The sequence below is a fragment of the Podarcis raffonei genome, chromosome 10, assembly GCF_027172205.1.
Source record: "Podarcis raffonei isolate rPodRaf1 chromosome 10, rPodRaf1.pri, whole genome shotgun sequence".
NCBI lineage: Eukaryota > Metazoa > Chordata > Lepidosauria > Squamata > Lacertidae > Podarcis > Podarcis raffonei.
The window spans coordinates 47,875,515-47,887,475 of NC_070611.1; the positions used below are offsets into that span (position 1 = coordinate 47,875,515).

The following is an 11,961-nucleotide window of genomic DNA, read 5'->3' on the forward strand; positions in this document are numbered from 1 at the left end:
TGGCTACGGGGCGGCTTCTGCGGAGCTCCTGAGTGGATGTTTGCGGTGGCGGCGGCCGGACTATCTCCTCTTCCCTCTTCCCCCTCCCCCAACTCCTCGCCCCACATTCTATTGTTCCTATGGTTACGCGAGTTCGCCCCCGCCTTCGCGCTCTGAGCCTGGGCCCGCTTCGCTTGAGATCCGGACGCGTAGTGGCGCCTCGACGGCGGGGATGGAAGGCGGAGGCGCCGGCAGCGCGGGAGACCCGAGTCCGGCCTCCGCGAACATGTTCTCCCTGACGGGCCTCGGCGCCGCGTTGCGGGCCGTTCCCGAGGCGCCGGATCCCGCCTCGCTGCACTACCTGCAGCTGCCGTGGCAGTGCGAGCACCGCGTGTGCAAGCTCGTCGGCCGCCGCCGCAAGGCCGCCCGGCTGCACCGCAAGGTGGGGCCTACCGGCAAGGAGATCCACGGTGAGGAGCTGGGCGCGGAAGGGGGCTGTCCCCGTCCGCCTTGTCGGCGCGCCGCGTGAGGGAACCTCCAGGCCGCCGCCGGGCCTGTGCTGGGAAAGATTTGTCCAGGAGATTGGGGGGACGGTGGTAGCCCAGAGTGGCTGGGGCAACTCAGTCAGATGGGCGGGGTATAAATAATAAATTTAATATTATTAGTATTTATTATTGGTAGCCCAGAGTGGCTGGGACAACTCAGTCAGAAGGGCGGGGTATAAATAATAAACTTTTTTTAAACTATTGCACGACTAACAAGCCCAACCTGTGGCATGCTTTACTGGGAGGAAATCCTAATGGGTTCAGCAGGGCTTGCACCCATGCAAATATGCATTAGGGGAGTGTAACTTCAGTGGGGATTCTTGGGCAGCTGTGCCCCAATAAACACGCACAGAGTTGGGCTTCCATCCCAAATGTGCTTTCTAGGAAGTGAGGCCTGTTGTGCACTGAATAAACAGCCACAGGACGGCTTTCATGCTTGGTCACATGGTCAGGTATTTCAGCTACACTGCCTGGAAGTTGTGATCCACTGTGCTTCAGCTGTTATGTTGCTCTATTGAGGACCCACTGTAGTGTAGCGATCAGAGTGTGCTTATGGGGCACAAAGAACCATGCTGAGCTCCGCAGAAAAAGGGTGGGATGCAATTGTGATACTCAAATATGAATTAACTATAGTGGCTTGGTTTTATAGTAACTGGAACCTTCATTTTACCTGTTTTACCTATTGAAGGTTTGGGGCATGTTGCTGTCTTGATTGGGAGTAGAAAGGGTATCTGAAGTCTGTGAAGGAGTAATTGATCTGTTTTGAATAATTCTGAGTATGCAGCCTTACAAGAGCAAGACTATTAAGCATGCTTATGCAGTGGAAATACCACTGGAGCTTGCTCCTGGGTAAGTGTGCATAGGACTGCAGCCCAAGTGAAGTCAGTTTTGGCTTTGCAGAACCTGGAGAAATAGCAAACAAAAGAGAAGGGGGAAAGATACTCTCTTCTGGGTCACTGCATGGGAAGAAAAGAGATGGGAACACCCTGTCGATTCATACTTGTCTCTTTATACAAATACAGCATCACTTGAAGAGTTTCTTCAGAGTGCACTTGTATGAGAGGGTGCAAAATGAGGAAGTGATTTGAGAGAGAAAACAGTTTGCAGGTAGACTGGCTACATGAATGCAGCCAGGCTGTGGATAAATTTACACTCCCCTGTACAAGATGGGGCAGTGCAAAACCTTCAAAATCCTTTGTAAAACTTTACAAAATAATGAGACTATCAGACAGGGTGGGGGAGGCCTTGTTGCTGTTTGCACCTGTAGTTTTTTTTTCTTCACAGATGAGCGCTCTTGCACAAGAGTTATATGATGGGGAAGCAGATGGCCTTTAGATATTTTTTTAAGGAGTGCATATGAAAGTAGAATAGTGTTGAAATGCAGGAAATACCCAGTTTAGTGTCAATGGGAATTGAACAAGCAACTTCTGCATGGCAGTCACAATGAATATTAGCTAGTCAAAAACTGTATTTAGCTGGGTGAAATAAATTGCATTCTGTAAAAATCTTAAATGCAGACATAAATTAGAAATATTATTTGTATAATCAGTCCTAACTTTTATCATGCATATAACATAGCATTATGTTAAGTTCTTACCCTTAAACAATTACAAATGCCATTCCATTCTTTGTAGTTTCTTCTTTGTTTCTAATATTATATAAAATTATACTACAAATCCAAAGCCCTCTCTAGGTTTTCTTATAATTTAATTTGGTCATCGGCACCATGCTCAGTAAGTTTCTATTCCATTCATCTAATAATGGAGATTGCTGACTTTTCCAGTTTTTCTGACATTTCCAGTTTCCCCCCTTCAGTATCAGAGCAGTTAATTAACATAGTTCCTGCTAACTTTCAAAGGTTGTATCCCATAAAATAAGTTCAGCCTTGTGAAAAGGTATGGCTTGTGTACAGGAAACGAGAAATGAATAAGCATCTGTTTTGCAAAACCTGAATTATTGAATTATTACTTTTTAGAACAAGCCTAGGAGTCAGGAATTAAGCAGTTCTTCTTGTCCTATTTGCTTTCCAAAAAACTCACCCTCTCTTTTTCCACAGCTTTGAAACGCTTGAGAGAAGCTGCCAATTCTAATGATTTAGAAACAGGTACGGTTACATGATTTGGGCCCTAGTGTATATCTTTGTGTGTGGTTGTCTTCTACATCAGTTCTGGTGATGTGTATCTTGTAAGCTAGAAATGTGGCCAGCAAGAATGTGGTTTCCTGCATGGTAAGGAGAATGCTTTGAACTGTGGATTTCGGTGGTTTCAAAATCCCCTTGGAAGGAACACCTTTAAAAGACTCTTGTCAATAGATTGAAGGAAATTAGTGGACTGAGGAAGTATCTAGTGACCAAGCTATAAGCTTCACTTATTTAAAGCATTTTTACCCACTCCTCAGCTGTCAAATGCCTTCAGAGTAGCTTACAACAGTCCCTCCTAAGGAGGCCAGTGCCCTCAAGCCAGAATCCATTGTGCACCTTACAAGGCCTGCCTCCTCATTTTGGCCATGCCCACCTGCCCTGTACCTGCTGCCAAATCTGACATCATGTGTGGGGCAGATGAAAGGGGTTTGCAGGCAAAACCTCATGCAAAGGGCTTCAAAAGACTTGGCTCTTTGGCAAATCCTGTAAAGTGCTTGAAAGGCACTTTGTGAAATATGCATTTGCCCTGCCCAGCTATCAGATTTGGCTCAAGGGGACTTAGTTGGGGCGGCGGGGAATAACAATCTAGCCCACCAGCTAGATCTAGTTCCACAGCCCGGACACAGAAGTTGGAATATGAATGATGAATCACCAACAGAACAGCTCTCTGAATGCTGTCTTGTCTTCCTTGGTGGCACCAGTGCAGCAGCTTCTGGAAGATGGGGTGGACCCCTGTGCAGCTGACGACAAAGGTCGAACGGCCCTGCACTTTGCTTCCTGCAATGGAAATGACAGCATTGGTGAGTCACATTGAAATGAGGTGGGCCTGTCAGCTTCTGGCCCCATTTCTCCAGGATAGATTGCTAATCATTTTCTTTCTATCTTTAAAAGCTGAGCTTAAGAAGACAAAAAAACACCCTTATCCTTTTTGCAAACATCCCACCCAGCATGTGCAACTAGACTGAGGAGTGATGTTATGCACACTGATAAAATTTTGGAATATTCTTCCTAAAATATTGTGGTGTCACGCAAGATTGTCAGAATATTTCTGAACAACTTCAAGAGGAGCTGAAGTTTTGTGTCATGAGTCCTGAAATGTTTAGTTAAAAGAATCTTAGAAAGCAGGAATAGGAAGGAACTTTGAAAATGCCAGAAGCTCCTTCCAAGGAAGAATGGCACATTGGTGCATATGATGGCTTTTTAATACTCTGTGTGCAAACTTAAAAGAGTTTCAGGGGACATAAAATAGGCATTTTATTACAGGAGATCCTAGTTCCTGTGGAGCACTTTGTGAGGGATGGATTTGGAGAGATTCAGGCAAGGGTACTTTTGCCATAAGAGATATGATTGCTCCCCTTCTTGTTATCATTTAGAAGGGCTCTAAAAATGTTCTTCTTAATGTCTGCTTTTAGTGAGCATATATAAGAGCTAGGGGGCTCTTGGTTTTTTATGGATGGCTGATGGAATTGAAGTAGAAGTAGTATTGATATTTGTAAGTCAGTCCAAGAGCCTTTTTGGCTAAAGGGTGGGGTTTAAATGCAAGAAACCAATCATTAAAAAGTGAAATGTTTTACTGCTACTATGATTAGAGCATTGCTTTATGTTATATATGCTTTTAAAATTTGAATGGTAACATATTTGTAACATTAATGAGTCGGCTCTGTTGAATAGGCAGTCTTATCGATTGTAGAGGTAAATAGTTCAGATCTGGTGGATTTTCTTTGCCCATCAAGTTCAAGACACACTTAGGATGGGTCTGTTTGTGTTTTAGTGCACTTGCTTTTGGACCACGGAGCCAACCCAAACCAGCGAGATGGGCTGGGGAACACCCCGCTGCATTTGGGTAAGCGTCCCTCACACCCACTGGACAGCAGCAATGTTGTCACATTTGGCCTTACCTTTGACCTGCCTATTTCTTTCCTTTATATCTTCTTTCCTTCCTTTGCCTCACAGTAGCAACTTGTGTGATTAAGTATATTTGGATTTTCTTCAGCACTACAAGGAGAGAGTTAGAAGAAGCTGTTCTGCCTTAGGGAGTTTGAAGCCAAACTGAGACTAGATTTGTATACCGCCCTATACTCATAGATCTCGGGGCGGTTCGCAACACAAAATGACAATATAAAAAACACAAAACACATTAGGAGGAACTGAAAGTAAATGCAGGTGAAGAGTTTCTCCTGGCTGTGCAGAAGGACGAAAGATGTGTGCATGAGGTTTTGCTCTGAATTGTTCCGGCTTCTGGGTGTAGCACTAAAAGCCATGGTTTAGGGTACATGCCAATGGGGACATTATCTCTAGAATCCTTATCTCCATACTGTTGAAAGTGATTGCTGAGGCAGCATTGGCTTGTTTAAGGCCGCCTAGGGATTCAAAGTTGAGATATTGAGGATTTCTTGGCACCTTTGTGAGAGTGCCATGTGCCAACCATTACCCCATTAAGCAGAGTCTGTCCCCCACGAAGTTACTGTAACTACTTAGTTGTGTGTCTCGTGTTTTCCCTCCCCAGCTGCCTGCACGAACCATGTACCCATCATCACCACACTGCTTCGTGGAGGTAATGCCAATTAGAAAGCTGCCTTCTCTGTTTATAGATATCCGGAGGGGGCTATCTTCATCCTTAAAACACCCTTTCTTCTTCTGCATGTGCATCTTCCAGGAGCTCGAGTGGACGCCTTAGATCGAGCTGGACGGACCCCTCTGCACTTGGCCAAGTCGAAGCTGAACATCTTGCAGGAGGGCCTCTCACAGAGTCTGGAAGCTGTGTGCCTGGAAGTAAAGCAGGTGATAAGGATAAGGAGAATGGGTGGGCAAGAAATCTAATACATAATATAGTATAATAGAGCCTGATTGCAAAATGTTGATCTTCTGTGCATAGAAGTTTCTTATGGAACTTTTTCCATAAAAGCCATTTTCCCTCCAGGAACCCTTGAGGAAAACAGGCTCCTGCCATGCACTTCTCAGATTTAATATGCATATAAAATAGGGGGAAAGTCCAATCTTAATAGTAGCAAAGCAGTCTGCAGATCTGAAAAGTATATTTAGTTTGTTTCTGTGCCAGTGGAAAAGCCATGGTGTTTGCCCCCATTTAGTTCTCATTTGTTCTGTTTTATTTATTTCAAATGCGCTTCCATTTTATTTCAGAATTCATCAAAACCTATAGCAGAATTACAGTACTTAAATTTTGACCTGGTACTTAGAAGTGTGAACCCTCTCCATTGCTCATTGTAAATCCCATCTCTCCTATGCTGCTTGTTTCAGATCATCCAGATGTTGCGGGAATACCTTGAACGCCTCGGGCGCCATGAACATCGGGAACAGCTGGATGATCTTTGCTCCAGGCTACAGAAGACTAGTACAAAAGAGCAGGTGAATGAATGATGGGGGGATTTTGTATATTTAATTAAAATCTGACTTAACCGAGTTTAAATATATTTCAGTGTTGCAAAATGACAGTGCCTTTTTGAGACTCCTGAAGGGTAGAGAAAAATATATTTATTAAATGATACACTTTAGTTACAAGACATTGTGGGGGGAAAGCTTTAGTTTAATAATACTTTGTCAAATTGGTGACAGTACATTACTTTCTGTTATTAGAAACATAAGGATGAAAAGTTCAAGACCCATCAGTACAGTTGGAGAAGTTTAAATTTTAAAGGCTATCCTGATTGCAACAGAGCATTGCCCACTCCACTTGCACGTGGTTCTTCTTGCTAGAAGCAATGTCGCAATAGCTTTGCTGTGAAAATAAAATTATTTAGTAGCTGTGGCTCCACTTAGAAGGAAAAGCCATTGTCCTGATTTCTTTTCCATCAAATCTGGTACAGGAGGAAGCTTGTGCAACTCTGCTTCTGCATGGCAGCAGATCCTTTTAACAGTCCCAAGTCTCACTGTCAGCCCTCATGAATTGGAGACCAAATTTTAAACTGTAGCTTTTGTTGATGAATTGCACCATTTTCAAAGCTTGCAATGGTCATTGTTGAAAAATGATTATTGTTAAAAAAAATTCTCTTTTCCTGACCATACCTATTCTTCAAGGTCTCTTACTTTTGTAGACATACTTCTCTTTACTCTCTGTCCTTCAGTAGCAGAAATTTCTCTGGCTCAACAGGACAATACCAAGTCCCAGTCTTCGTGAATTAATGAATTCTGTCACCTCACAAATTTCATTTCCTTCATCATATTCTTATTTGACTTCTGTAACATGTTCTTATGCTTTTTTCCTCCCCTCTGGAAGGTGGATGAGGTTACTGACCTCCTGGCCAGCTTCACCTCCCTCAGCTTGCAGAAGCAGAAGATCGAGAAGAGGTAACGGGATTTCCCACTGTTTTCTCAATCAAACGGAGAAGCCTGGGGAGAAAGAGCAACTGGAGCTCCTCCGCAAGATTTCAGACTTGCTGCTGCTGGTACCAGGCATGCTTTTCCTATTGGATATATTTGCTCAGCTGCCCAAGACTTGTTGGGCCACTATTACTGCCGTGGAAGCTTCCTTCAGGACAAGAGGTTTATACTGAGGCCCTGACTTTCAGAACAATGAACCACTCTTTTTAAAAAAAAAAATGCATCAGTGACAACTGTTTCAGTAAATGCGGTCACCTTGTACAGGGGAGTTGCCCCATTTCAGAAGCATCTCCATGGTCCTACAAGTGACAAATCCAACGTCCTTTGAGAACATTTGGGGAAACTGAAGCTGTTGGGCACAGCATCCCACACAAGTTGTCTGACTTCTAAGGACATGAATTGTTGAGCAATTGCATAAACAGTGAGAAACTACACCCTGTTGGGCAACTAAGTGTTAAAGGAGGGCTGTTTAAACTGAGAAAGGGCTAAAGGGCCAGCAATGCTAGCTTTGCCCACTAAAATGCTATTTAATCCCTTCCTCCTCTGTCCTATCCTCCAAAATAGCAGTGGAAGATTTTTACAGGGTTCTTTGCTTATGCTCCTCTCTTATGAACCATATTGTTATCATTTCCTGCCTTTCTCATGTACCTGCATCAGTAGCTGAGGTGTGCAAGAGAAGAATTCTGCCAAAATCTCTTGTCTGAGAGGGCGAGTGAGAGACTTAAAGAATTCCTTGCTTGCATCTTGTCAGCTTGCACCAATTTTTTTTGCATAGTTATGGGCTGTCTGGGATTCAGGCCTAATAGGGAGCTATAATGAGTCGCCAGGCTACCCATTGCCTACTCCTGCTTGTTACTGTTCCTTGGACTTTCTTTTGTTCTCTGTGCCAGTTAACATAATCTATATCAGTCCTCAAAAACCTGAGCTGGAAGTAATGGTGTCTCTCAGGGCTGCTTCGTACACTACTTTTCTTCCTTCAAAGACAGGACTGATTCAGAAGTAACAGAAAACCACAGTTTGGCGAGTTTAGACGCAGTGACAAATCACAATTTGTTCTGAAACCGGAACAGAAGCTTTAAATCCCTACACACACACAAGAAAGGGAGAGGGAAGATTGTGAGCCCAAGGTTTGTGATCACAGCAGCAAACCAAGGCAGTACTCCCAATGTGGATATTGCCATAAAGGGAAGAGAGAGGTTGCTTTCTCAGTGTGTGGGCACAGGCCTAGGACAGATATTTTCTTGATGACAATGCTGTACGTTGCTTTGGTTGAATGGGCCTTGGAAATGTATGTCTTCCCATTTGCAGTAGTTGCCTGTCACTGAAGCGAGGGAAGCTTGACTTCTCATTCTGCCGCTAAAATTAAAAAAGACAAAAAGACTTAGCAGCCCTTATGCTCACAATGAGAGAAGAACTCGTTTTGCCTGATACATGCCAACTCATCGGATTCAAGGATGTTGCTGCCACATAACAGCGTGTTTTGATTTCAGCCAACCCACATTTTTTAATCGGAGGAGGCAATGGGGCATTTGTAGCAAATCCATTATTGTGATCTGATTCGTGCATCATTGAAATTCCAAGGCTGCTTCTGAACCTTGAGCATAGTAGGCTATTGTGACTGTCTTTTGTTGTTGCTTTAAAAAGTGTGCTGCTTTTGTGAAAGACAAGATTTAATGGGATTCGTATCTTTCGACAGAAGTCCGCGTTTTCACAAGCTAAGCAGCTTTGATAGGAGAAATCCTGAATGCTCAGGGGAGGAAAGTTGGGGACTGACTTGACTCTGACCTTGCCAGAGCTGTCACTGTGAATACGGAGAATTTTAATACAATGTGCAAGGAGGGTGGGAGGTGATTTGAACTTTTCCATTGTAAACTTCAATAAAGTGCTGTCTGCTTTCAGGGTGGCTTTGCACATTTCTGCCTGCCTACTTTTCCTCTTTCTCCCCCACTGCCCTGTTGTCTTCTCTGCCTGGGGCCTGGAGGTGGACTCGGTAGTTTCTTCACTTGAACAAACTGCATTGAAATGAAAGCTGACAGTGTCTCATTGCCTTAAGCTCAAAGGCTGAGGCAGTCTGTAGACCTGATGTAATTTGCTGCCTCCGTCTTGTGTTTGCGGCTCTGATCCCACGGTTGCGGCCTCCTAACTCTTAATAGACTTGCTGAGGACTCCATGAAAATCAATGTCTCTGCTACCCCCTGCTAGTTTCCTGGCAGTCACTTACGTGCACTGTACCTGGGAAACAGCGAGGCTGTCTAACTGAATCACATTTTCATATTGAGCTCCTTTCGTGTGCAGCCGGCGAAAACAATCACAGTTTGGGGGAGGGGAATAGCTGAGAGGAGGGTGCAGAATGTCCTTATATTTAAAGCAATTCACCAGGTTGTGGGAAACGTGGGCGGTTTTTTTTAACAGGAGGACAAGTAGTAAAGGGCAGCACATACAAAGGGCCGTTCTGGTGATAGGAAAAGTATGTAGTACAAGAAGCATAACCTACTCTTCGTTTCTGAGAACATCTCATTAGCCACATTTTAAGACAGGTGTTGCTAAACTATACCTCTTGTCATCCAGTGTGGTGTGAGGTGTAGTTCACCTGTTTTAAAACGAGGAAAGGTCTATGTTGGAGGTGTGGTAAAGCAGAGGGGACATTTATACATGTTTGGCGGAGCTGTGAAAAAATCAAAAGCTTCTGGGACATGGTGTATGAGGAATTTTAGAAAATGTTTTAAGTATAACTTTATGAAAAATACAGAAGCTTTCCTATTGGGGATAACGGACACAGGTATAACAAGAGAGGATCAGAAAATATCCCTCTATGCCACAAGCATGGCAAGGGCCTTAACTGCCAGAAATTGGGGAAAAAATTGTGCCAACAAAAACGGAATGGCAGGATAAATTACTAAACTATATCGAATTGGCTAGATTAACAGAGGCAATTAGGGGACTCTCTAGACAAGAATTTCAAAAAGAATGGGGAAAATGTAAAGAGTACTTTACAAAACAGTGCCCTAAAATATACACCTGGACTTGTTTCGATTAATGTCTGCAGGAGACTTTGTGGTTTGTTTTTAAGTCATAATTTGAAAAATTGTAATAACAGCTCATAAAAGAAACAGTTCATAAGAAGTAAACAAGGCGGCCATGTCTTTTCTTTTGTTGTTTGTTATATTTTATGTTATGTTTATTTTTTGTTATGTTTATGTCTAATGTGGTGGATTTGTTTATTTGAGTTGTGGTGGATTTATGTTGTAAATAAATAAAATAAAATAAAAACGAGGAAAGGTCACTGCAAGTTCTCACCGTGTGGGTAAAGGAAGCAATAAAGGACCGTGCCTTTCTGCTTAAGATACCCATCCGCACTTGAAAATTGAAAATGGGGAACAATTCCATGGGAAGCTCTCCGGTGCAAGCCCTTTGGAAGAACAGGAGCTGCGTAAGACATAAGAAGCTGCCTCGCACCAAGTCAGGCGGTTGGCAGTGGCTCTTGAGGGTTTCAGAGAAGTGTACATACCCAGCCTTGTGTGAAACCTGCTGGAAATTGAACCTGGAACTTTCCACCCACAAAGCAGATGCTCTTCCTTTGAGGGACAGTCCCTCTCCAGTGGAAGCAGCCTGGTTTGTTGGCAAGGCGAACTGAAACACCCTTGTGTAGGAGAGGAACAACCTCTTTCTTCTGCCATGTAGTTAGCCTCTGCTGTAAACTGGGCCCTCCTCACCAACTGTTTACTCCCAAGAAAAAGGGTTGGGGAGGGGTAATGAAATCCAGGCTTCAGCTCAGGCAGGCAGGCATGCAGGGGACCTGATCCACTACAAAGTTCACCTCCAGTGGGAATGCTGGGAGGCTTGTAGTGCTCCTACACCATATATTTGCACCATCCTTGACTTAATGCACAGACTAAAAAGTTCTACGTTCATGCATGCTATTTCAGGCTCTGCCCCTTGTTACCGCTTCCATTTCAGAAGTAGTCTAAACTATATACACATCACAGAAAATGTCAGGTGCTTCATACTTCACCATTGTCCTTTGAATAGACATAGTTACCATGTTTGTTTATTCATAACATGGGCCTGAAGAAGTGTGCATGCACACAAAAGCTTATGCCCAGAACAAACTGAGTTGGTCTCTAAGGTGCTGCTGGACAATTTTTTAATTTACTTTTGATTGCGTCAGACTAACATGGCTACCTACCTGAATCTCTAGTATCATGGGCCTGAAAGCTTCACATTTCCTAGATAGATCTGTTTCCCGATTCAAAGATAGTATGGACATCTTTGTATTATCTATATACCATGGTACAATAAAGGTAGTTTGGCATGTAGTGTTAACAAATACCAGGGGGCACATAATAATGGGAATGGGAGAGAGTCTGCTCAGAAGCAAGTTTCACTGTGTTCAGATCTCTCCCAAAAAACTGCATAGGATTGCAACCTTGAAATAAGCTGGAAATTGGGGTAGTTGATAGCACTTAATGTTAGTAGCCCTCAATGTGCTATTGGACTGTACAGGGTTTGGAAACCTTGTCCCTTGTCGGAACCTGCGTTCGATCGAGCTCCTCCGGAATTGCCTCCGACGTGATTAATGACCGGAGCCCCTGATAAGGCTCCAGGCACATTCCCCATTACGCAGAGTTTCAAAGCAGCATGCGGAAGGATGAGAGAGTATGAGCTACATTGCAAAGAGTTTTATTCCTAACTACGCAGACAGAAAAGAAATAAACATGCTTTCTCTGTGAGAGCAGAGAGCAACTGAACAACAAAGGAACAGGAAACCAGTAACATCACATCCGTCTCCTGTCTTCCATGAGACTTCTAACAGCCTGGAATGTCTCTGGAATGTAAACAGAGTCTTGTGACTCCAAGAGCACTGCACAGTGGCAACACACAGAAACCAACAGGCCTGGGGGCCAAATACAGCCCCCGGTCTGGCCCTTGGAATGCTCCCCGGCCACACCCACCACCCCT

General features: G+C 43.8%; 1 protein-coding gene across 1 annotated transcript; it reads left to right on the forward strand.

Annotated features, from left to right (window-relative positions):
• The first annotated feature begins 49 nt into the window (after positions 1 to 49).
• Positions 50 to 8,900, forward strand: ANKRD54 (ankyrin repeat domain 54). The gene is made up of 8 exons (XM_053407099.1): positions 50 to 449; positions 2,581 to 2,628; positions 3,366 to 3,464; positions 4,436 to 4,507; positions 5,171 to 5,218; positions 5,321 to 5,445; positions 5,923 to 6,030; positions 6,899 to 8,900. Exons 1-8 carry the CDS (start codon positions 212 to 214, stop codon positions 6,971 to 6,973), a joined length of 813 nt encoding a protein of 270 aa, XP_053263074.1. The 5' UTR covers positions 50 to 211; the 3' UTR covers positions 6,974 to 8,900.
• The last annotated feature ends 3,061 nt before the right edge of the window (positions 8,901 to 11,961 follow it).